Source organism: Canis lupus, chromosome 21 (assembly GCF_048164855.1).
Source record: "Canis lupus baileyi chromosome 21, mCanLup2.hap1, whole genome shotgun sequence".
Lineage (NCBI taxonomy): Eukaryota > Metazoa > Chordata > Mammalia > Carnivora > Canidae > Canis > Canis lupus.
In genome coordinates, this window is record NC_132858.1 from 21,055,289 (window position 1) to 21,079,395 (window position 24,107).

General features: G+C 44.6%; 1 protein-coding gene and 1 long non-coding RNA gene across 3 annotated transcripts in view; one reads left to right on the plus strand and one right to left on the minus strand.

The window, feature by feature from the left end:
- LOC140612843 (uncharacterized) overlaps positions 1-24,107 on the minus strand; it is a 172,265-nt gene that overhangs the window by 65,279 nt on the left and 82,879 nt on the right. For both annotated transcript variants that reach the window (XM_072791011.1, XM_072791010.1), the window contains one exon: positions 22,817-23,062. In XM_072791011.1, coding sequence (XP_072647112.1) covers positions 22,817-23,034 — 218 coding nt within the window. In that variant the 5' untranslated portion in view covers positions 23,035-23,062. The remainder of the gene's footprint in view (positions 1-22,816; positions 23,063-24,107) is intronic.
- On the plus strand, positions 6,052-9,379 carry LOC140613475 (uncharacterized). The gene is made up of 3 exons (XR_012014487.1): positions 6,052-6,341; positions 6,890-7,043; positions 8,675-9,379. It is a non-coding gene; the product is annotated as an uncharacterized lncRNA (long non-coding RNA).

A 24,107-nucleotide genomic window follows, 5' to 3' on the forward strand; every position in this document is an offset into this window, starting at 1 on the left:
CGGGGAAGTGATGCCACCAGGAACGTGGTTTTTCTATTTGTCTCTGTGCTGAAAACACAGATCTGAGATAAAGCTAGTTTCTCTATTCCCAAACCAAGTTGGGCTTTTTGAAGAATGTCGAGCCAGGCAGAAATACGTGGCTGGAAATCTTTCCATGTTCCTAGAGATTTGCCAAAAGAGAATTTCCTTTTGAAAGTATGACCTGATAGTTTAGAATTAAAGAGAAAGATCATCCCAGAGCAAAGCCAAATTCCTCAGAAGGTACCCACTTGGATACCAAACAGAGTGTCTTCTAGTCGAGGAAGCACAGGAGGCGGCATCCTTTTCCTGTGTTCCTGGGGTTTCGTTTTATCTGCATTCACATAATGTCTACTCCATTGCCCCAAGGGGACCACAGAAGGGAGGGCACCTTAAAGCTAGCCTTACTTTTATCAATGCGGGGGTGACCCTCTTGCTCAGCAGTGATCAGTCTTCAGTTCTATTTTGACCTTCAACTGATCAGATGAGGCCCAGCTACATTATGGAAGGCAATCTGCTTTACTCAAAGGCCTCTGATTTCAAGGAAATCTCATCCAAAATACCCTCCAGAAACATCCAGGATAATGTTTGACCAAATATCTGGGCACCGTGGCCCAGTCATGCTGACAGATACAATGAACCATGATAGGCACACAGGAGTGACAAAGCTGGTGTCATTCCAGAGCATCTCCTTGGCTAAGACCAGGAAGAGGCAGGATTTCTGTGCAGCTTCCAGCCTTCACATCATTTTTCTGTTTTCCCTTTTCTGTTTCCTACTCATGAACGGAGTAGAGAAAGCATTTAGGATGCTTATTGGGAAAGACATATGCTAAAAGGTAATGGAAGAATGTTTTAAAGACAGGATGTAGTGGAGCATGTGTCTACACTGCAGGAGTGATCAGCTGGAGATGTAGAGAGGTATGATTCAGGAGGGACTTCTAGACTAGAAGCTGCTGGTAGAATCATAGAACCCCAGAGCTAACGGGGACTTCTGAGCTCCCCACACCCTCTGCCCACCAGAATGGCAGGGTTAAATAACACAGGCAAGGCTATTTAGCTAGTTGATGGCCCACGCAAGACCAGACCCCAGGTCTTCTCAATGACTTGCTGTTTACTGAGCCCTTACTATGTGTTAGGCATTTATTTTACAGAGAAAACGGAGGTTCAGAGTTGTCCCAACTTAGACACCTCCTAGGGGCTGGAGCTGGGATTCAAACCTGAGAACGTCCGACCCACAGACCTGAATACTTACTTCCCACACTGGACATCGTCCCGGGCCAGCGGTCCCCTCGCCCTGCAGGGATGAATCACCAAGACTCTGAACTCCTCACCTGTAGCTGCTCACACCCTTCTCGGGGAGAAATAGAGCATCCGAACTCTTGGAAGACAAGGGATGATTCTGTCTCCATCTGTGACACACGGCCTCTCAAAACAAGAGACAAGCCTGAGATCAGATGCTTGAGGGAGTCTGCCGAGAACACCACACACATGTCCACACAAGTGGAGGTGCTCAGGAACAGACGGCACCACTCCACGTGGTTGTTGAGCAGGAGAAGGGGCCACCAGCGGGAAGCCCCATCATCACCTGCTAATGACTAGCTGTTCCGTCCCCATGCCGAGCCCTGGAACCACCATGCGCTCAGACACAAAGCAGCCCGGCTTCGTTCCTAGCAGCCAAATTGCCATCCAAAGAAAAGACTGCCCAGGACAACAGATTTCTCTGGGGAGAACACAAAACGGTGAGCAGGTGGTTTCCCATCAAAAAGCGTCACCCCATAACTTTCTCTCCAGAGTCCAGGCTGCCTGGTCAGGCCTGGAGAGGAAGACACAAACTGGCTCCAAACAGAGACGTTTTTTTGAAATGCAAATGTACCTTTTGAGTTGCTTTGGGCATTTTATTTTCATAGATAGAAGAAACTTCTTGCAAAAAGGTAAAATGGTGATGATGGTAACGACTACTGATTACACTTGATAATAACAGTAGGGGGGATTTTATTGAGGCCTTAGTACGTGCCAGGAACTTCACTTGCCCTCTTCAACCTGATCTTCACAACACCTCTGTGAAGGATATTCTCTTCCTATCACCATTTCACAGAGGAGGAAGGGCAGGCTCCAATTAATTCACTCTCCAAAGACACCTGGTGTGTACATATAGTCACTGAGGTTTAAATCCAAGTCCACCTGATTCCAAAGCCTGTGCTCAGTGTGTGTGTGTATGTGTGTGTGTGTGTGTGTGCATGTGTGTGTGTACACGCAGATGACCTCACATAAAATGTAAAGCACCCTGGGCATTAACAGTCCAAGAAGCAGGAAGGACACAGAAGGAAGTCAAGCTCTCTCCTCACTTTCTCCGTTACCAGGTCCACACGTTAGGAATATAAGGCAAATGCCCAAAGCGCCCCTGTACTCAAGGGGCAAAGGTGGAGGCACCTCCTGCCCTATTGCATTTCCCGACTTTTTTAGTTTTCTAGACATTAGTAAGACATGGGTTCCTGGTGCCCTCCCCAACTGCCCTCATGACATCCACCTGCTGCCTCCTTACGCATCCCTTCTGATACCTTCAATCACACCCAGAATGAAACCCAGTGTCCTTCCCAGGGCCGACAAAGCCCTGCATGATCTGGCTCTGGTGCTTCCCTCAACTCTGCTGAGCTCCCTATCAGCTCCAGACCTTCACATGGACTGCTGTGTGAGAGAGAAAGAAACCTTTTTCTTGTTTCAGGCATGGCACTTGGGAGAGTCCTGTTAGAGCAACCCAGCCACTAGCTTACTCATCCTCTTGGTCTCTGACCTGATATTTAACTTGCCCCACTCTCCTCCAATCTCAGACCTGCCCTATCCACCTGATCCCACATTCTCAGCAGACAACTCGATCTATTTCAGACAGAAAAGGAGGCCAGCATATGGGAACTCTCCCTCTCTCTCAGCTTCCATTATGTAACCTTTTTATGTGACATCTGCACCCAGCCTGCTCCTCCCTTCCCTGCTGGGACTCCATGGGAATGTCCCACCTCCTGTCCTGGCCAGGATTTCCTTCAGGGCTTTGGGTCCCATGTCCCCACTTGCCCTTCAGGGAATATCGGTCATTATTATTGGTCATCCCTTCTCTTTTATAATTCAACCCCTTCCTCCCAACTGTGTCCACAGCAGTATTTAAACATGCTCATGTCTTTTTCATCATAATTATAAAAAAAATACATGTATTGATCACACCACCACCCCTTACCCTCAAACCATCGCTTAGTTACTTCCCAGCAACATTGTTTAAAAGAGTTGCTAGGGCGCCTAGGTGGCTCAGTCGGTTAAGTGTCCAGCTTCAGCTCAGGTCATGATCCCAGGATCCTGGGATCAAGTCCCACATCAGGCTCCCTGCTCAGCGGGGAGTCTGCTTCTCCCTTTCCCTCTACCTCTTTCCCCTGCTTGTGTGTTCTCTCTCATTCTCTCTCAAATAAATAAATAAACTCTTTTTAAAAAAAAGAGTTGTCTATGCTTTCTGTTCCTACCTCTTCAGTTGGCCCCAGCCTACCCCCCTAATAAGAGCTGTACCCCAACACTGCACAAAGAGTCCCAGTTAACTTCTCCAGTGACCTCATATCAAGAGGTTATTTCTTCCTTGCAACTGTCCTCCATGACACCATCCCCTCCTGATTTTGTTCCCACTTCTCTTACAGTCCCTATCGTATTTAATTTTGAGCAAATCTATGACGTAGAACTATTCCTATCTCCATTCTAGAGAGAAAGAAATAGAAACCTGAGATGCTAAATAAGTTGCCCAAAGTGATACAGCAAACTGACAGATCTAGGATTGGAACCCAGACTGCTTACACCAGAGTCAGTGTTCTGAACCTCCATGTGATGTTATCTTCTAGACTCAAAAGGCATACGAGTATGAAAATAGTTGATGGTTTCTTTCCCTACAAAGCAAAGGCTGGCATGTAAGGAAGCAGCAAACTCTTTAGCAAGGGCATCTTGCCTATTCTAAGACTGAGTTTTCCAGGATAAACATGGTCAAAGTGCAAAGGAACATGTGGTCGCATTGGAAGTTGTCATTACAGTGCAAGGACTCCCATCTTTGGAAACCCAAGTAGCGGAGTGGAAAGAGACTTGAATTCCGGTTTAGGTTCTGCAGTTAATTACCTATGTAACCCTGGACTATACTTAACCTCTCCAGGCCTCAATCACCTCCAGCGGAATGATGTAATACCCGCCTTCGCACCTCATAGAGTCTTGTGAAGCTCAAGTAATATCATATAACAAAATATCTTTGACAAATGGAACATACCACTCATATGCAAATAGAAGCAATGGGAGAGATAAACTTGGGGAATCCCCAGTAATGCTTGAGTAATGAATTCCTATCCCCACCTTGTGTGTCCTGGAGAAAGGAGAGCATAGCATGCCAAGTTCTGATCCACAGAACAAACACTGGCTTAGCTCCGGTGGTGTCACCAGCCACTCATTCTCTGACCAGTGTTTCTCTTCCCCAAGCCCAGGTACTTCTGTGATGTCCTACTCCCATTAAAGACTGAGCCATGCCCTCAAGGAGTCAGCTAGAGTCACTGGAAAGGGGCCCCTCTCCTAAAAGCATGGAATTAGGGAACCTCGAAAGCCAGTGAGAAGAGGAGAGGAGTAAGGTTGTGACCAGGAAAGGGGATGTCTGGGGCCATTCAAGTCGCACCAGCAGGTGGCTGGCACTGTGCACAGAGCCTAGGAGTGAGAGCGCAGACAACAACAGCCTACAGTAGCCAGCGCTGTCTGTGGATGTGCCAAGTATTCTTCTAAGTGCTTTACCCAAGAATCCCCTAAGGTCAGCATCCTTATTACCCCATTTTCAGGTGAGGAAGCTGAGGGACAGGGAGGCTAAGCCCTTTGCCCTGTCCTCCATGATTCCAACCTATGCGATCTGATCTAGAACTTGCACTGACAACCACCATTACCCGGCATGGCAAGAAGAGAGACCTCCCATTTCCTGGGCTTTCTCGCCCTTCTCAGACTCCTTCTTCATAATTACAAAGCTTACAAGGTGTATCCGAAAAGAGGCAAAACCTCCACCACTTTTCAGCCAGGACACTTCCCTTGCCAGTAACGATAGCAAAAGAAAAAGAGCTACAGAAGCAGAAAATAACTGCAGTGTACTCTTTTTTTGTCCTCTTCCCATTTTCCTTGGCCACACGAGGCGTTCTTCCCAAAGGGATGCCTCAAACCATTCTATTCATGCACCCCTTACCCTTGACTTTACATCTCTCTGTGATTTATTTTTTATTTTTTATATAAATTTATTTTTTATTGGGGTTCAATTTGCCAACATATAGAATAACACCCAGTGCTCATCCCATCAAGTGTCCCCCTCAGTGCTCGTCACCCAGTCACCTCCACCCCCCGCTCACCTCCCCTTCCACCCCCCCCCCCCCCAGTTCGTTTCCCAGAGTTACGAGTCTCTCATGTTCTGTCTCCCTTTCTGATATTTCCCACTCATTTTTTTTCGGAGAAGGACAAACATTATATGGTCTCATTCATTTGGGGAATATAAAAAAGTGAAAGGGAATAAAGGGGAAAGGAGGAAAAATGAGTGGGAAATATCAGAAAGGGAGACAGAACATGAGAGACTCTCTGTGATTTAGAAACACGGTCACCTGGTCACCGGCAGAGGGGGAGGTGGCGCGATCAAGGATCCACACCCCCTGCAGGGCCAGCCGCTGGGAGCCCTCCTAGCAGCCTCATGCTCAGCGGAAGGCTTTCACATGGAGCCATCGAGGGGACCTTCCTTTAAAAATAAACTGTAGGGGCCAATGGTGGAGTGACAATCCATTTCTAATGTGGAATGAAAATCTGCTTCTAATACGGAATGCAAATCTATTTCTAATGCAAAGTGAGGGAAAAACAAGTATGTTTTCTCAGTTATTTTAACCTGACACACAACCTGAGATGAAAGTCTTCCCTAAACTGGCCTTATTGAAGAAGCTCATGTATAAATGTTTTAATTCCAGGAGCACGTGAGCAAGTACAATCATTCGCACCCTCCCGGATGAACAGGGAGTGCTCCTCACTGCTGCTGTTTCGGACTGGCAAGTCACCTGCTTTCTGATAACTAACACTGCTTTGTTATATTTGATCCACACAGTCATCAAGTTTACCAAGGGTGTGTTTCTTTTTATTTTTTAAAAAAGATTTTATTTATTCATGAGAGACACAGAGAGAGAAGCAAAGATACAGGCAGAGGGAGAAGCAGGCTCCATGCAGGGAGCCCGATGTGGGACTGGATCCCGGGACCCCAGGATCAGGACCTGAGCCGAAGGCAGACGCTGAACCACTGGGCCACCCAGGTACCCACTAAGGACATGTTTAATTCCAGAGTTTTTGGGGGAGTTTTTATGGTTGGGCAGGGAGGGAGGAGTCCCTGCAGCATGAACTCTGACCAAATCTACAATCTTCAAAAACAAGAGGACTGTTTCTATGAGCCAAGCTAAAGGATTAGTTCTTTTAAGTCTTCTAGAATAACCGGAAGCCAGCCTGTGCCTTAAATCAGAGTAGGTCTCCCCTCAGGGCACCCCTGCAAACCAGCCAGGGAATGGGTGCCTCTTATATCTTGCCTCGGGAGCTGAGCACTAAAGAGACAGAAATCTCCCCTGCGGTAAGAGGGCTCAGTTGAGTTCCCTTGCAAAATAGGGCCAGAGAGGACACAGAAAATACTGGCTGCTTCATGGCACCTGTGGAAAGTGCCATGGAATCATCAGGGTCTTTACTCCCTCGCAACCAGACACCACCATCATCATCATTACTGTTGTTACTGCTCTTGTGGTTCCAACAGATTTCTCTGGCTCCCTCTGTAATCTATAGAGAACTTCAAATACAGTACTCTCCTTATGCGCAGCGTCACTCTCCATGGTTTCACTTACCTGTGGTCAACCGCAGGCCCCGAAGCAGACGTGGGGTCAGAAGGGCTACATCATAATGCCGATGCCACACACCTCACTTCATCTCATCACTCAGGCCTTTTATCATCACACATCATCACAGGAAGAAGGGTGAGTACAAGGGAAGGCTACCAAAGCGAGAAGATACTTTGAGAGAGAGAGAGAGAGAGACCCCATTCACATAACTTCTATGATGGATTATTGTTATAATCATTCCATTTTATTATTAGTTATTGGATTTGGGGTTTTTATTTTATTTATGTATTTGACAGAGAGAGAGAGAGAGAGAGCATAAGCAGGTGGAGTGGCAGGGAGAGGGAAAAGCAGGCCCTGCACCGAGCGGAGAGCGTGACAAGGGGCTCAATCCCAGGACCCCAGGACCATAATCTAAGCCAAAGACAGATGCTTAACTGACTGAGCCACCAGGCGCTCTAGTTGTTGTCGTTAATCTCTGAGTGTGCCTAATTTAGAAATTATACTTTATCCTAGGTCTGTATATACAGGAAAAAAACACAGTATATTTAAGTTTCAGTACTATCCGAGGTTTCACGCATCCAACAGGGTCTTGGAATGCACCCCCTGTGGAGAAGAGGGTGCTAAGGTATATTAGCAGAGCTGGCCCAGGGCTTTGGATACTCAGTGCCCCTTCCTCTTGCACCTGTGTAGTCAGGTCACACTTGGGTCCTCTCAGCAAGTAATGCTGTGAGGTCCTCCTCACACTCTCATGCTCATCTTGCCCAGACGCCAGAGTTCAACGGTTGGTTCTACTTTGAAATATCTACTCATCTTTGCCTGACCCCTCCTTCCCTGCACTTCAACTTTATTATCATAAAATGCAAGCAATAGATACATAATCTCATAGGGTAGTTGTGAAGATTTAAGTATATTATACAGAGATACAGACAAAGACATAGATACACATTATAATCAGGATTTTGCATTGCGACCCACAGAAATGAAATCTGGCTACTTTAGGATGAAAAGGGATTTATCAAAAGAATTCTGGAGAGCCCACAGATCTCTCGAAGGGCTGAAAAACAGGTTTAAAGCCAATGTTGCCAGGAATATCACCCAAAATCATATCACAGAGGGAGTCCCTTGAAGAAACCTCTGCCACAGCCACTGTCCCCAGACACATGCTGGATGTTAACACCAGAGCGCTGTCATGATTGCCACCTCAAGCAGGATGTGGCTGCCATCGATACACCCCTCTCTCAGTTCCCGTCTCAACACATCAGCAGCTCCCAGTTCACAGCCTGGGGCAGATGCGTTGCCAAAGCCTGGGTCATTCGCCAGAGTCCTAGCTGCAAAGGAGTCTGGGAAAACAAGTATCTGGCATTTTCAGCCTCCGTAATGTGTGTGTTGTGTGGAGGAGATCCCTGCAGCCCTATGAAGTGTGTTTAGTGGCTAATAGCCAAAAAGAAGGACTAATACTAAGGGAAACTCAATCCAGTACCTGATGTATTAGCACCCTGTACCTTATGTCATTGTACCTTGTGTGTGTTGACAAGTCAGCCAGAACACCGCATTATAAAGATATTCACGACTTCCCCCCACACCCCCCCCAAAACTTCCAACCTGTAAAACCCCCCTATTTCCACACATCGGTCTCTTTATTCTTCTCCCCAAGAAGTCAGTGGCTGCCTGATAAACAAATCCCTGCTAAATGTCTGATAACCTATAATGGGGCACTTAGTGGGATTCCACCCCACCCCCCAACCTCAATCTTTCTATTTTCACAGGAGATTCCAAGAGCCTCAAAGCTTCAAACCCAGCAGAATTTCAGGCAGCTGTAAAGTCTATGTAGTCCCCTACGTAGTCTACGTAGGGGAGTTTGAGGTCCTTAAAGGAAGTCTTTGGACTGAGGCAACCACCCTCTAATAAACACCCTTAGGAAAACAGTATCACCAACTCCCTAACACCCCCTTACCTTTAGGGGGAACTCACATGCTTCCCCAGGTTTTATGTCACTCAATCTTCCCCCAAACCTCATGCGATCTTCAAGATAAGTGTGAGGGCCTTCATTTGGCACATGAGACCCCCAGAAAGGCTGAATGAACCTCCTAAGGCACTAAATCTGGTGACCAGGGGCACCGAGACAGGACACAGGTTTCCTGACTCCTCATCAAACGCTTTCACTTTCTACAGTCCCTGGCGTCCTTCTCCAGGTCTCCACAACAATCGCAGTGGTGTCAGTGAAAGAGAGAACATGGGGATCCAAGAGACAGGCACTGGGAGGCAGGAGGGGCTGTCAGGGGGGAAGAAACAACCCCAAGATGATCCCCTTCCTAGAGCGATTCCATTTGCTTTGATTTAATTCTGAGTGTTTTCAAATGGGTTCTGATTCCACAACATTTACATTCACCAGGAGGACTGAATATAATTACTCCCTTTGTGTCTCAAAAATTGCAAAACTTACGGGATGTACAACAACCACAGAAGGAATCCAGGAGCCAGCCGAGGTGGGGGTGGGGGGTAGGGGGCGGGAAGCCCAATCTGCAAAACCAGTGTGAGCCTTTTTAGCGGCAGCGATGGGGAAAGTGTGCTGTCTCGGAGCTCCGTGATTAAAGCAACTGCAAATTAGTTTCTGCAAAGGTCTTTCCCCTTAAATTGAAAAGCACCGTGTAATGGAATTTCATAGATGCTGCTTTGGAAATGACTTCATACCTCACTCTGTTCAGAGCTGAGAGGTGGCTGCATGGCGTGAATCATAAGAGGCTGAGGCTCTCTTGGGGCTGCCCAACCTTCCTCCCACTTTCACATCTACACAGTCTCGGGCTGCTCACCTCATCCCTTAACCCCGGCAGGGAATTAGTGAGCTCGGAGTGCCGGAGTCACTGCTACACGATTAGCAGTCTTCTCCTGCCCCAAACCAGGCTATCTAGCCACAAACCATGCTTTCCACCAGAGTCAGGCTCCTGGGGTTGCCAGTTGCATAAGCACTGCCCCGGGGGAAATGCATCTTAAATAAAAAGGCTTTGGAAGACTATGGGGTTTCCAGGCTCTTTAAGATTTCCAGTAGAAACAACTAAGTCAAGGTGACAAAGATTTAACGAATGCTACGACGTTGTTGTTGTTGTTGTTGTTGTTGTTGTTGTTGTTGTTGTTTTTTCACTGTGCTTTCTTCAGGGCAACCCTCAAAAATATAAAAATGAGATTTCCAAATTGTCAGCCGTTTTGCAGGGGAATCAAACAGGTTGCATTCCCATATCAAGCCTGATTGACTAATATTCCCAGACAGCCCAAATCCTCAATGCACTCATGCAAGAAAAATGTATTCACACCTACTATGTGCCAAGCCCTGGGATACAACAACGAGCACAGCTATTAGTCACGACTTTCATGGTGCTTGCAAGCAAATGATGGAGACAGGCTGCTTTCAAATCATTATTCCAACAAATGAAAAACTGCGACTCTGACAATGCTATGTGGTGGGTGGTACCGAGAGAGCCTGGGAGAGGGGAACCAGACCTAGTCAGCATGCCTGGAAGGTGTCCCCGGGGAAGTGGCCTGTCAGCTGAGAACTAAAAAGAAAAGTTAACCAATAGAAGAGAGACAGGAAAACCCTTGAGGCAGAGAGCCCAGCAGGTGCACAGCCCTACCTGGGCAGCAGTGTGCTGAGGCCTGGGGAAAAGGCTAGGATACATTCAGCCTAGAGAGCACGGAGGAGCATGGCACCAGAGGAGCCTGAGAAGGGACCAGACCCTGCAGGGTTTTGCAGGACATGTAAAGAAGTTTTGTCTTTATTTGAAATGCAAATGGATGCCATGGAGAAGTTGTAAGTGGCAGTGTGGGTGGAGAGACAATATCACACCTGTAGAAAGTGGCTCTCTGGCTGCAGCATGGAGAAGGCCACATTAGGAGGTGGGGGTAGGGCTACGAACTGTCTGGCAAAAACCCATCAGGGTGTTCAGAGCCTTACCTGCCACGGCTGAGACCTGACTCACCCACAATCACAAGGGAAATGGCGCAGCCAAGTCAGGATTTCAGGGTACCAGTCTCCTACCCCGAAACACTCTCCACCGCAGCATTACCTTGTAGCACAATTTTTAAGGTGTGATGTCACCTAGGAGTAAGTTGGTAAATCAGAGTGTATCCCTAGACCTCTCTGGAAAACAGCCCACACACACAGACAAAAGCACTGACGGTGATAAGTAATATAATAATAGAACAGTTAGGTACTGACTCCAATAATGGGATACCAGCACCCACCGGGTGATCTCTTTCCAACCACCTCTGTCTACATATCCTCTGCCTAAGAGAGAAGTTCAATTGTGTGCCCTTCAAAATGATAATAATAAAAACAATTTAACTTCCAGCTGCTATCTATGTGCATGGACACCTGAGATGAGGAAGAGAGCTGGTCCCCCAAAGGACCAAACTGTCCGAACACAGGCTCACCTCATGTAGAAATTTTTTATTTAAGAGTTAAAGTACATTGTGCCCTGTCTTAGTTTGGGCTGCCACAATACACAATATTGTGTTGTACTGACTGGGTGATTTAACAGATATTTACTTCTCACACTTCTGGGGGACCTGAAGTCCAAGATCCAGGTTTTAGCAGATTTTGTTCTGGTGAGAGCTTTCTTCCTGGTTTACAGTGGCCACCCTACTGCTATGTCCTCACAAGGCTAAAGGAGTGAGCTCTGCTCTCTTTGTCTTCCTAATTTTATGGGGATCATGAAGGCTCCACTCTCATGACCTCATCCAAACCCAATTACCTCCCAAAGTCCCTGCCTCTTCATACCATCTCATTGGGAGTTAGGACTGCGACATAGGAATTTTGGAGGGACACAGTCACGTAGTCCACAACATGGTCATTTTGGTAGATTATTTCTTATTAGCTTATCATTTAATAAAAAGATCTACCCAAGATAATGGTATTAACTTTTAAACTATTGTCAATATTTTTTTCTATTTATAACTATCCTGTTAATAAGCATGTTGCACAAATAATCCACCCACAGCTCAGCCCCTTCCTCTCTGCCCAATCTGCTGGGGTGGCTCTTTATCTCTCTGTTTCTATATCTCTCTGTTTCTGTTAAAAATTAATAATTATGCTCCTCAGAAGAGCTTTACGTGAGCCCATCAGTTTCCTTTAACCACTTCAGCCTGGATTAGATTATTTAATTCGTTAGAAATCAGGGCTCTGCAAAAATAATGGAAGGGAAGACAGATGAGCTTTGATAGGGAAGCAAAAGAAGGTAGAGACATAAAAAGGCAGGCCTAAGTGGGTTCCCGGGGTGGCAACCAGCAGAATGAAAGCCTCGGGTGCTAGTAAAGGGAGATACCAAATCCCAGGTTCTTGTGTATCCTTGGTTTGTCCTTGAAGAAGGCCAGTGTGGCAGGAAGTGCCTCATGTTGAACAAACTCCATTTCCTTTTTCTCCTGGACACACTTCTAGACACTTCTAGACATTTTTACTTAGGTGAGGCCATGTGATTTCTGCCTACGAGAGTGTGGGTGGAAGTCATGTATGCCAAGTCCAGACATGGCTTATAAAAACCTCTTGTAGAATCCTCCTTTCTATATCTTTCCGACTCCCTGAGGAACGCAGAAGGCTCTGTTGTCTTAGAGTAATGCTTCTCAACTGGGGACAAATTTGGCCCCTCTCGCCAAGTGTATCTGGCAATGTCTGGAGACATTTTTGGTTGTCACACTGGGAGAATGTCCTACTGGGACCTAGCGGGAGAGACCTGGGATGCAGCTAAACATCCTACAATGCACAAGACAGCCCTCCGTAAAAAGGAATTAGTGAGCCCCAAAATGTCGATAGTCCCATTACTGTGAATTCTGAGCTAGAGGGGAGCAGAGCCACAAGGTGGGTTCTTGAATGACTGTGTGGACACATATGCACACACACACACACACACACACACACACACACGCTGACCTGTGTTAGTCATTTTAGCAAGAAGTAAACATTTATCATGTTATATTACTAAGATTTGGGCGTGACTCTATAGCAGCAAGCATTATCAACAAATACAAGAGACAGAGGTTAGTCTTTCTGTGGCGGACAACTCATGTTGCTCTCTTGGCAACAGAGTCCCATCACTTGACAGACACTGTGGAGGTTTGTGGGATAAAAAGCGAAGGGCAGTGAATGCTTGGTCCTATCCATTAAGTCCCTAGGCCTCACGCCACCATGGCAGTGAGTAAGGTCAAGAATGCAGCGGACTCTTCATAGCTCTTTCATTAATGACCAGGGTGGTACCTTCATGGGGAAACTCCTAGCAACTCAGCGGAGGAACACAGGAGGACCCCACACCTGTCTGGGAAAAACACACGAACCGCCAGAAGCAGAACCAGCGCTAACCTCTCTCATTTTCTTCTTTCGTCGTCCCTTGTTTGTGCGACAGACTAGCTGACAATAACCAGCAAGGTCCGTTTAGTGTATGGTCTGGTCTTGCTGTGACTAATAAGATGATTGGTTGTATATATCCTCTTTATGGTTGTTCATTATATCACCCTAACATAAAGTAATTTAATTTCAGTGGGATAATTAGGGTATTTTTAATCTAACTGATAGTCTGAATGAAATGAGATTCTCAGAGGGAGATTTGTGTATCAGGAGACTGGTGACCTCCGGCCCCAATTTTCACACAATGTATTAATCTGACAGCCCTACTTCCCAGGCATACTGTATCCGTACATTTCCGAGCCTGTGGGTTATAGAACACACCCGCAAATGAGATTACTTTATTTATAATGAGATTTCCTTGGGCTCAGGGAGACAGATCATAGTATTTTAACTGAGGCCTTCAGACTGACACAGTATCCATCCGTTAATAGAAGCCCTCAGATGCAAATGTATTCAAGAGGGAGTGTGGCCTTGTCTGGGGTCTGGGAGATGCCACTCAGCAGGAGAAATGACTGAGCCCCTAGGATGCCTGCCTGCCTGGGGCAGCTTCAGGCCTCCCCAGGGGAGAAGCCCTGAGCCGGCTGAGGGCCCCAGGAAGACTGTTCTCACCTGCCCCCATGAGGAAGCCACACCTGTAGAGTCTGCTTGTGGAGCCAAGTTGGGGAATAAGGAAAGAGACCATGGGAAAGTGGAAACCGCAGAGGCTGGTGAGGGTCAGCAAGGAGGGCAGCTGAAAAGACCTACTGGCTACTCCTCAAGCCCCCAAACATACCCTCAGTGACAGTCCCAAACCTTACCAGTAGAGTCCCTCTTTTATACCAGTCATCAGAGGCAGGATGCCACCTCTTATGAAAATCTGCTACTGAAAACACTTCCCATTATTCTTTTATTCATTGAGCACCCACTTGCATCAAGCACTGGTCAAGCCCCAGATAAAACCCCTCTTTCTAGGCTATTTGCATCCAGATGATTTTTACTGTTCAAGCCTGCTTGGGAAACTCCTTTAAATCCCTTCTGGAATTTAATTTGAGAGGAAGAAAAAAAAAGCCTGTTTCTCTAGAAGAAATAAGTTTTCTTCTATCAGGTAATGAGAATTAGGTGGCTCATCTTGTTCCCCTGTTTTCTTGGGTGCCAGGAAGCTCAGAGATTAAGATCATGCCCTGGGGAGGTCTCTGCCCCCAACCTCATGTGAGGTTGTAGGAATCTGCTAGATAATTCTGACACATGCACAGACTTGGAAATATCAGGGAGCTAACACCATGTAGGGCAAGACTCTTCCAATGAGGGATGGAACCAGGAGATAAGTGCTCCCCATTTTTATCATGTGGGCAGATAATTCTGAGGCCAGTTCTACATGGCTCTTCAGGGACCCCCAGCCACTGTTGCCCACACTGCTGATCAGCACATTAACATTGGGCTGGCTTTCCTTCTTCTAGTTTATACCTCCTAGGTCCCCACTCTTGCTCCTTGGGATCAATTTCTAAAGCAAACTATAGGATCTTGTAGGCAGGATCTTGTCTCAGCTCTGCTTTTGGGGGAAAATCAAGACTAAGACACTACAGTTCCTAGCTTGAGGAGTTCAGATTAGGGTGACAGGGCATTACAAGAGGAAAAATTCAGTAATGGTACATTAACAATCTATGAGCAGTGACTCAAGCTATTAAAATCCAAGAGCACTGAGCAAGTAGAATAAGTAGGGCGCTACCATAAAGTTTGATTGGAACACAGCCACATTTACATATTGCCTATGGCTGCTTTCCCACAACGACTACAGAGCTGAGTAGATGCAACAGAGACCCATGGCCAACCAAGCCTAACATATTTAGTATCTGGCTATTTACCAAAACATTTGTGGATCTCTGATATAGAAAATCCAGGACCCTATGGGAATAGAGAGGATGGGCACATAGTCTACTCGACAGGTGGTGGTGGGATGGTCACCAAAAGCTGGGAAGAGACAGGATGCAGAAGAACAGGAGCAGGGGCATGCCAGGAAGAGGCATCATGTGGACCAAAGGCACAGCTGAGCCTCAGCAAACTGCTTGCAAGGAATCATAGGTAGCTTCCTATTGCACAAGAGAAAAGAACCACAAGGGAAGTGATGGGAGATGAGACTACAGGCAGAGATTTCCTCCAGGAAATCGTTGCTGGGTTATTTCTCTCATTTGGGGATATTTCGTTCAATAGACAGAGACACTATAACAAAGAGTGACTGCAGAGCCCGGTTTATACCTTTGACCAAAGGGACTTTACGCTAATGCTCTTCTGATGAATGATGGGAGCCCCTGTTCATAAAGCAGCCTGCTTTGCAGCTGGGCATTCCTGACTTTAGAGACCCACTGCTTTGTCCTCCTCAGGTTGTGTGCCTCGGAGTAGGCCAGCTGTGGCCTCTTGCTCCAGACACACATTGACTCCTCACCGGGACGGTCAGCCCCCACCAGGTGCTCTCACAGGTCTCCCCCACAGGCCTGCTTCAGTTTCCTTGCATGAGGACAAGGCACTAACAGGGGGCAAGGACAAACCTGAGAGACAGACCTACTGCACAGCCCCAGGAGATGGTGTTTCTTCACATTCCTGGGAAAGAAAAAAACCCGGTGACCCTGGCTGGTCGGACAGTAAGTTGGTTCGTGGTGCTCTTTCAGGGAATACTCATGGAGGGCAAAATATGTGTCCGGCGAGACAATGCACTGGGTATATATAAATGACTAGGGTGCTCACAGTCTAGTGGGGGAGGTGGACATGCTATTGCCAGGGCAGGGGGAGCAGTGCCAACTCTCCTCTGATGGACGCCACAGCTCCTGAGAGGTAAAGCACGGGGCTGGGGAGGGTATTAAAAGCCTACTAAACATCCTAAGGGAATATTCTTTAATGATCATTTTGGAATAAACTACCCTTACCATGTCAACTGCTGACTGGTGAACATATGCACAAAGTACTGAAAGAGACTCCAAAATAGTTTATTCCACAGAAGAGCTCCAAGACTTCCCTGACAATACTTACTTCTACTCTTGGCTGACTTGGTGAACCATTTCTGAAAAAAGCAATGCAAAGGTAAGCTTCAGTCCCAAAAGGACCGAACTTGAACATAATTTGGAAAACAAATTGATGATACCAAGGTGCTGGCACGTACCCATCCATTTTCAATTGTTTCGGATTTGGCTGTAAAGGCTAAGATGGAAGTGGAGAAAACCAGCAGTGAGGGGCTTTGTTTTGTTTTGTTTTGTTTCCAAAAGGAAGCAGAACAGTTAACATTTACTGAGTATGTGCATCTTGTCAAGCACTGGGCTGAGGGCTTCATCATGTGCACCATCTCCCTGAATCTTCGCAACCTTCCTCTGAGGTCCATTAGAGCACTGTGACTGTCTCCACGTTACAGCCAAAGCAACAGAGCCACACAGAGTGAGTAGCTTGTCCTCCAGCCATCCTGGAAGAGGCAGGTGTCACCTGACAGTTTACCCACCGGGGCCGCACCCTTCACCACCGCACCAACTGTCTCCCCTCTCTAGGCCAGTCCCCAGCTCCCGCCCGGGACGTCTTTTTCTTTTTTTTTTTTTTCCAGCAGTTTTGCCCTGAATAGGCTTCAGGATAAGTTCCTTCCTTGTGATAAGCAGGGCCCACGATCTCTGACAGCTGTTCCCCGCTCCTCATCATCCTCTGAAACAATCAGTAAGCATTAGAGAGCACTTTTCCCTTTACAAAGGTGATAATTAGATAACAAGCTGAGATTAAAGTAATTACAGTCAGACAGCTGGCGAGGCAGCACAGTCATGTTGAAATATTGTTGGTACTTCAGCATCTGGTTCTAATAACAGCACAGGCTAAAGGATTTTACATTAATTACAGAACATAATTTAATATAAACATATTTAATTACAATTGATGAGCGATAAACTGTTCAAGAATGACTTAACCCCTTCGGTGTGTCAAAGTGATGGGAACTTTGGGCAGGCTGCAGCCTCTTCCCCTGTCTCTCTCACCCTCCCCCATCATGCCCTCCACAGTTCCCTGGTCCCCTCTCCTACAGAAAATCCCCCTCAAAGATGGAATGTTCTAGATGGCCATGTCGCGATGCATGTACAGCACTGTCCATCTGTACAGAGCCAGGTGAAAGGAGGTGAGTGTGCCAGTGAGGCTGGCATTGCTTTGGCTGGACCAGCTGCCCCTCCTCACATTACCTCACACTGGTGAGACGAGGTTGGCTCTCCTCAGCTGGTCTTCCTCATGTTCTCACACCTTTATGTGGTGTTGGCTTGGCTTCTGACAGTCAGTGAGCCACCTATTAGATAATCCTCAGATCTCCTAGAAAAAGTATGTCATGACTAGGAAGTCCCAGGCCATGGTGGCCACGGTATTTTCACAATTTTGGAGTAAATGTGTAATATGTGGAGACCCCTACATGAGAAAGGACACTCTGTTCTGTCAGGAATTCTTCCTTACATGCTGCTAATTCCTATTCCTCCCCCTCCAAACTGGCAGAAACTGGTCTTGTGTGAAACAGTTTGAAACAAATTAGGACCACACAGACACAATCCTCAATGGATAAAGGACTCCGTCATCATTATCTGTATGTACATCAACATCCCAGATTCATAAATAAGAGAGATATTCAAAAGCCACATACACGAGATGTTATGGACTATATGACTATATCCCTCCAAATTCGTATTTTGAAATCATAACTCCCAATGAGATTAGGTTTAGATGAGGTCATGAGGGTGGAGCCCCCATGATGAGATTAATGTCCTCATAAGAGAAAGAGACTTGAGCCTCCTCTTGTAGCCAAGTGAAGACACACTAAGAAGGCAGCTGTCCGCAAACCAGGAAGAGGGTCCTCACCAGAACTCAATCATGCTGACACCCTGATCTGGACTTCTCAGCCCCGCAACTGTGAGAAATAAATATCTGTTGTTTACACCACCTAGTCTGTGGTATAATATTACAGCAGCCCGGGCTGACTTAGACACTCCACTAGGTCTCAACTGCACTGAGATCAAGAGTCAACCCAAAGAACTAACAAGGCTGACCCTTCCTTTAAAAGAATGAATAGTCCTGAGTAAGTTGGAAAATTCACTGTCAAATTCCTATGGGACAAATGACATGGAATTATAAACAGCCACAAATACTGTTTTTACCACCTGCTGTGGATTTCAAACTATAAAGCACACGTTCTCCTAAAAGCTACAATGAGTGCTGAAAAAAACAGTTTATTATTCCTAGATAAGCAAGTGTAAGCTATTTCTAGAAGAATTACTGACAGGTGCACACAAAGTAAAATTAGTTTGAAGATTCAGGACCACATAGTACCCAAGCGAGAACAAGGAACACTCAAAGTGAAAGCTGTTCTGTACATAACCTCTTGAAAGAAGAAGAAATTTCAATTCACTAACAGCAAATCTGCAACGTGAGCAAGAACTATAAAGTACTATTTGTAGATTAAGTGTTCCTGTAGAAGTGAGGAAGGGACAGGAAGGGAAAGTAACCAATAAAGCATTTGCTACTTGAAAAGGTACCACTCTGCCATCTAGGGAGGACAGACAGATTGGACAGATGGACACCTACAGTGGGCCACATGTAACCATGACCTAAAGAACTGCTGGACTCATGGAGCTGCACTGAACTGAGTCTCTTTCCTGCTACTTTTTGTCATTTGTTCCTTTGTGTTGATTTTGTCCTTGGCATAATTTTCCACTCTAAGTAAAACAAGCCCCCTGAGTGTTGTGTGTGTGTGTGTGTGTGTGTGTGTGTGTGTTTTTAAAAGCAAAGGACACTGGTGAAAGTGAAAAAACCCACAGAACAGGAGAAAGCATTTGTAAATTACATATACAATAAGGGCCTAATAGCCAGAATATTTGACGAACTCTTAAAACTCAACAATAAAAATAGAAATAATCCAATTAAAAAATAGAAAAGGGGTCTGAACAGATATTTCTCCAAAGAAGATATACCCAAAGGCCAGAATGCACATTAAAAGATGCTCAACATCAGTAGTCATTAGGGAAATAATCTATGAACCAAAATGAGATAACCACTTCCCACACACCAGGATGGCTAGAATCAAAAAGCTATATAGTCACTAGTGTTGACGAGAATGTGGAGAAAATGAAACGCTCATACATTGCTGGTGGGAATATAAATGGCACAACTACTGTGGAAATCAGTTTGATAGTTCCTCAGTAAGTTAAACATAGAGTTACCATATGACCCAGCAATTCCATTCTAGGTATATGCCCAAAAGAATTGAAAACATGTCCTTATAAAAACGTGTGCACAAATATCCATAGCCGTGTTATTCTTAAAAGCCAAAAAGTAGAAACAACCCAAATGTCCATCAACTAATGAGTGAATAAACAAAATGTGGCATAGCCATACAATTGAGCATTATCCATCCACAGAAAGGAATGAAGTATAATAGAGGTTACAATATGGATCAACTTTGGAGACATCTTGCTAAATGAAAGAAGACAGACAAAAAAGACCACATACCGTATAATTCCATTTGCCAATCCTGGACAATGACGTGTCCAGAACTGGAAAATCTACAGAGATAGAAAGTAGATTCATAGGTGCCAAAGGAAGGGAGGAGAGGGGAACTGAGTGACTAACAGGTATGAGGTTCCTTTTTTGGGGTGATGGAAATGTTCTGGAATCAGTGGTGATGGTTGTACAACCGAGTGAATACACTAAAACCACTGAATTTGTACACTTTGAAATGGTTAAAATAATAGATTTCATGTTATATAAATTTTAATTCAATTTAAAAAAGCTACCAATTGAGGAACTGGAGCTTAATCCCACTGGAGAAGCCAAGAGTCTGTGTAAAGTGGGTTGGGTCACAGTTACCTCAACCAAGAGGTGAGGAAGCTGGGGTATTTATATATTAACTCCCATTAGCCACTGACTGAATAAGATTGCTTCAATGCAATCCCTATCAAGATCCCAGTGGCATTTTTCACAGAGATAGAGAACAAACAATCCTAACATTTGTATGGAACCACAAAAGACCCCATATAGCTAAAGCAATCTTGAGAAAGAATAGCAAAGCTGGATATATCATGCTCCCTGATTTCAAACTATATTACAAAGCTTTGGTGATAAAAAGTCTGGATGTGGTATAAAAACAGACACATAGATCAATGGAATAGAATACACAGTCCAAAAATAAACCCATGCATATTTTTTCAATTAATTTAAAATAAAGGAGGCAACAATATACAGTGAAAAAAGGGCAGTCTCCTTAATAAATGGCTTTGGGAAAACTGGACAGCCACATGCAAAAGGATGAAACTAGACCACCATCTTATGCCATACACAAAATTTAACTCAAAATGAATTGGATTTTAACATAATACCTGAAACCACAAAACTCCTAGAAGAAAATATAGGTGGTAAACTCCGTGACATCACTCTTGGTGATATTTTGGATCTGACTCCAAAAACAAAGGCAACAAAAACAAAAATAAACAAGTGGGACTACATCAAACTAAAAGGATTCTGCACAGCACAAAAATCATCAACAAAATTAAAAGGCAATATTCCCAAAGGGACAAAATATTTGCAAATCCTATATCTGATGAGGGGTTAACATCAAAATATATTGAAAACTCATACAAATCAATAGGAAAAAAGCAAACGATCCAATTAAAAAATGGGTAGAGAGGATCTGAATAGACACTTTTCAAAAAAAAACATACAGGTGGCCGACACATGAAACGATGGTCAATATCACTCAACATTAGGCAAAAATGCAAACCACAACAACAATGAGATATCACCTCATACCTGTTAGAATGAGTATTTCAAAAAGACAAAGAACAACAATTTTTGGCAAGGGTGTGGAAAAAAGGGAACCCTTGTGCACTGTTGGTGGGGATTTAAAATTGGTGTAGCCACCACAGAAAACAGTATGGAAGTTCCTCAAAAAATTAAAAATAGAAATACCATATGATCCAGCAATTCTACCTCTGGGCATTTATCCAAAGTAAGTGAAAACATTAATTTGAAAGGATATATGCATCTCTTTGTTCACTGCAGTATTATTTACGATAACCAGGACATGGAAACAACATAAGTATACACTGATGGATGAATGGATAAGAAGATGAAGTATGTCCACACACACACACACACACACACACACACACTCACACACACACTGGAATATTACTCAGCCATTTGCAACAACAAGGATGGACCTTGAGGGTATTATGATGAGTGAAATTAAGTCAGAGAAAGACAAATACCCTATGAACTAATTTATATGTGGAATCTAAATAAATGAGACTTATAGATACAGAGAACAGAATAGTGGTGCCACAGGGGAGAGGGGCTGGAGGGTGAATGAAATGGGAGTCAAGAGGTACAAGCTTCCAGTCATAAAAGAAGTAAGTCATGGGGATGTAATGTACAGCAGGGTGACTATAGTCAATAGTATTGTCCTGCATATTTGAAAGTTGCAAGAAGAGTAAATCTTAACATTTTTTCATCACAAGAAAAGAAACAAGGTTTTGTAGCTTTGTATACTGATGGATAGTAACTGGATTTATTGTGGTTGTCATAGTGTGTACAAATATCAAATCATTATGTTGTACGCCTGAAACTAGTATAACGGTATATGTCAATTATATCCCAATTTTTAAAAGTCTGTATAAAATGCATCCCAGTGCTAGACACAGAGAAACTTTCAACAGATGTGAGTTATTTTTATAGAAAACTCAATATGGTTATGTAAGTTGATCAAGGGACAGCTGGGTGGCTCAGTGTCTGTCTGCCTTTGGCTCAGGACGTGATCCCAGTGTCCAGGATCGAGTCCCACCATTGGGCTCCCTGCGAGGAGCCTGCTTCTCCCTCTGCCTATGTCTCTGCCTCTTTCTCTCTGTGTCTCTCATGAATAAATAAACAAAATCTTTTAAAAGAATTATAGGTCGATCAAAATTGCACAGCTAATGCAGAGTGGAGGTAGGATTTACTTAGATCTATATATGACGCAGTCCTTTTTTTTTTCACAGCACTATCTTTCATATAGAGAATTATATTAACCAAATACATACGAACCATCTTGTAAACATACATCAGAAGGCAATCATGCCAACACTGCATTCAGAGGCTATGACATCTTTATATCCTTACTCTCTCCTTCTCCCTGATGTTGGGGGAAGCAGCTGCTTTTCTCACAAAAAGGCCCGAGGGCTGATGTTATTTTCTGCTCAAGTTTAAATATATGTGTTTTTTTTGTACAGACGCTCATTTGCTATTCAAAGCCTGCACATTTGCTGACAATTTAGTGCAAAGGACCAAGATATACGAACACCTGAGACTGCAGGAACAGCAGGGCGACACTTTCTCACTCACGTGTCAGTCCACCTGTTCTCCTCTTGAATAACCTGACTCTCAGCTCAACAAAAGAGTGCACTAGCAGAAGAAACTGGAAGGAATCTCTTCCCATAATGTCCTGCATGTACTCCCAACTAAGGGCATGCTGGAGGAATGACATGAGGAAATGGGGCTCAGAAGCCAAGCCTACCTGATTAAGTAGTGGTTGATAATAGTGTCGAAGTAGCTGTAATACACAGCATTGTTCACATGGCCATACTGGTCATTGTCCTGCCACCTCGTCTGGATGGGTAAGAAGTACCCATAGTCCTCATGGTGTTGATGACAATCCACAACTCTCTGGTTCTTTGGTGATGTCCCCAAGGAACGGACATTCCTAGGAAGCAACCTCGAGACCCAGCAGGCCATAGTTGGTGATTGCTGTCCTGGAGCAGACCTTTAAGAAGAAAGCAACAAAGGATAAGGCTAATGTGCAGAAATCCTGACTGCAGGTTTACAAAAGCAATTTCATTAAATTTTGGCAATTGGTTTCAAAAGGAAATTCGATTTTTTTCCCTAGAAAATAAATCATCCCTGATAATCCAAGTCCTTGTCATAAATCTATTTACTTTTTTAAAGGACTCTTTACTAAAAAGGCTTTTTCAGACATTGACAGAAACAAATGAGGCCTCTTTTGAATTTGACTAGTGGAAATTTAAAGTATATTTGTATGGAGGTCTTCTGTTCCACAAAGTATTTCCAAAGCAAGTTCCTTCCTTCCTTCCTTCCTTCCTTCCTTCCTTCCTTCCTTCCTTCCTTCCTTCCTTCCTTCCTTCCTTTCTTTTTTTTTTTTAAGATTTATTTACTTTACTTGAGAGAGTGGGTAGGGTCAGAGGGAGAGAAAATCTTAAACTGATTCCATGCTAATCATGAAGCCTGAGGCAGGGCTCGATCTCACAACCCTGAGATCTCAACCTGAGCCGAAACTGAGGGTCAGACACTTAACTGACTTCACCACCCAGGCACCCCAGGGTGGGTACATTTATACTGAAATCTATAACACCACTCAGGGCATAAAGATAGAACTCAGGCAACCAGTATAAAATAAAATGTTTGCCAGAAGATATTATCAACTGAGGCTACCAACTATCAAGGCTTTTTGAAAGTGTGTTCTTTCTCTTGGGATGAAAGTAACTTTCCAAAAATGGGGAAAAATTTTTTAAATGCATAACAAAGTGGGGGAATAGCCAACAACCCAACAACAGCAGTTATATGCATTATTCCAGTCTGATATTTATGTATCTGTATATGCATTCTTAAACTGGCCCATACTGCACATGCCACGTCATCATCTCTTGTGCCCAACAGTAGATCATTATTATGTGTACATATTCTTCTACATCATTAGTAATGCTGAGTTCCATAATATTCCATTGTACTGAAACACTACAATTTATCAAATCCCCTATTGTTGCACACTTAGGACTCTGCTTCCAATTTTA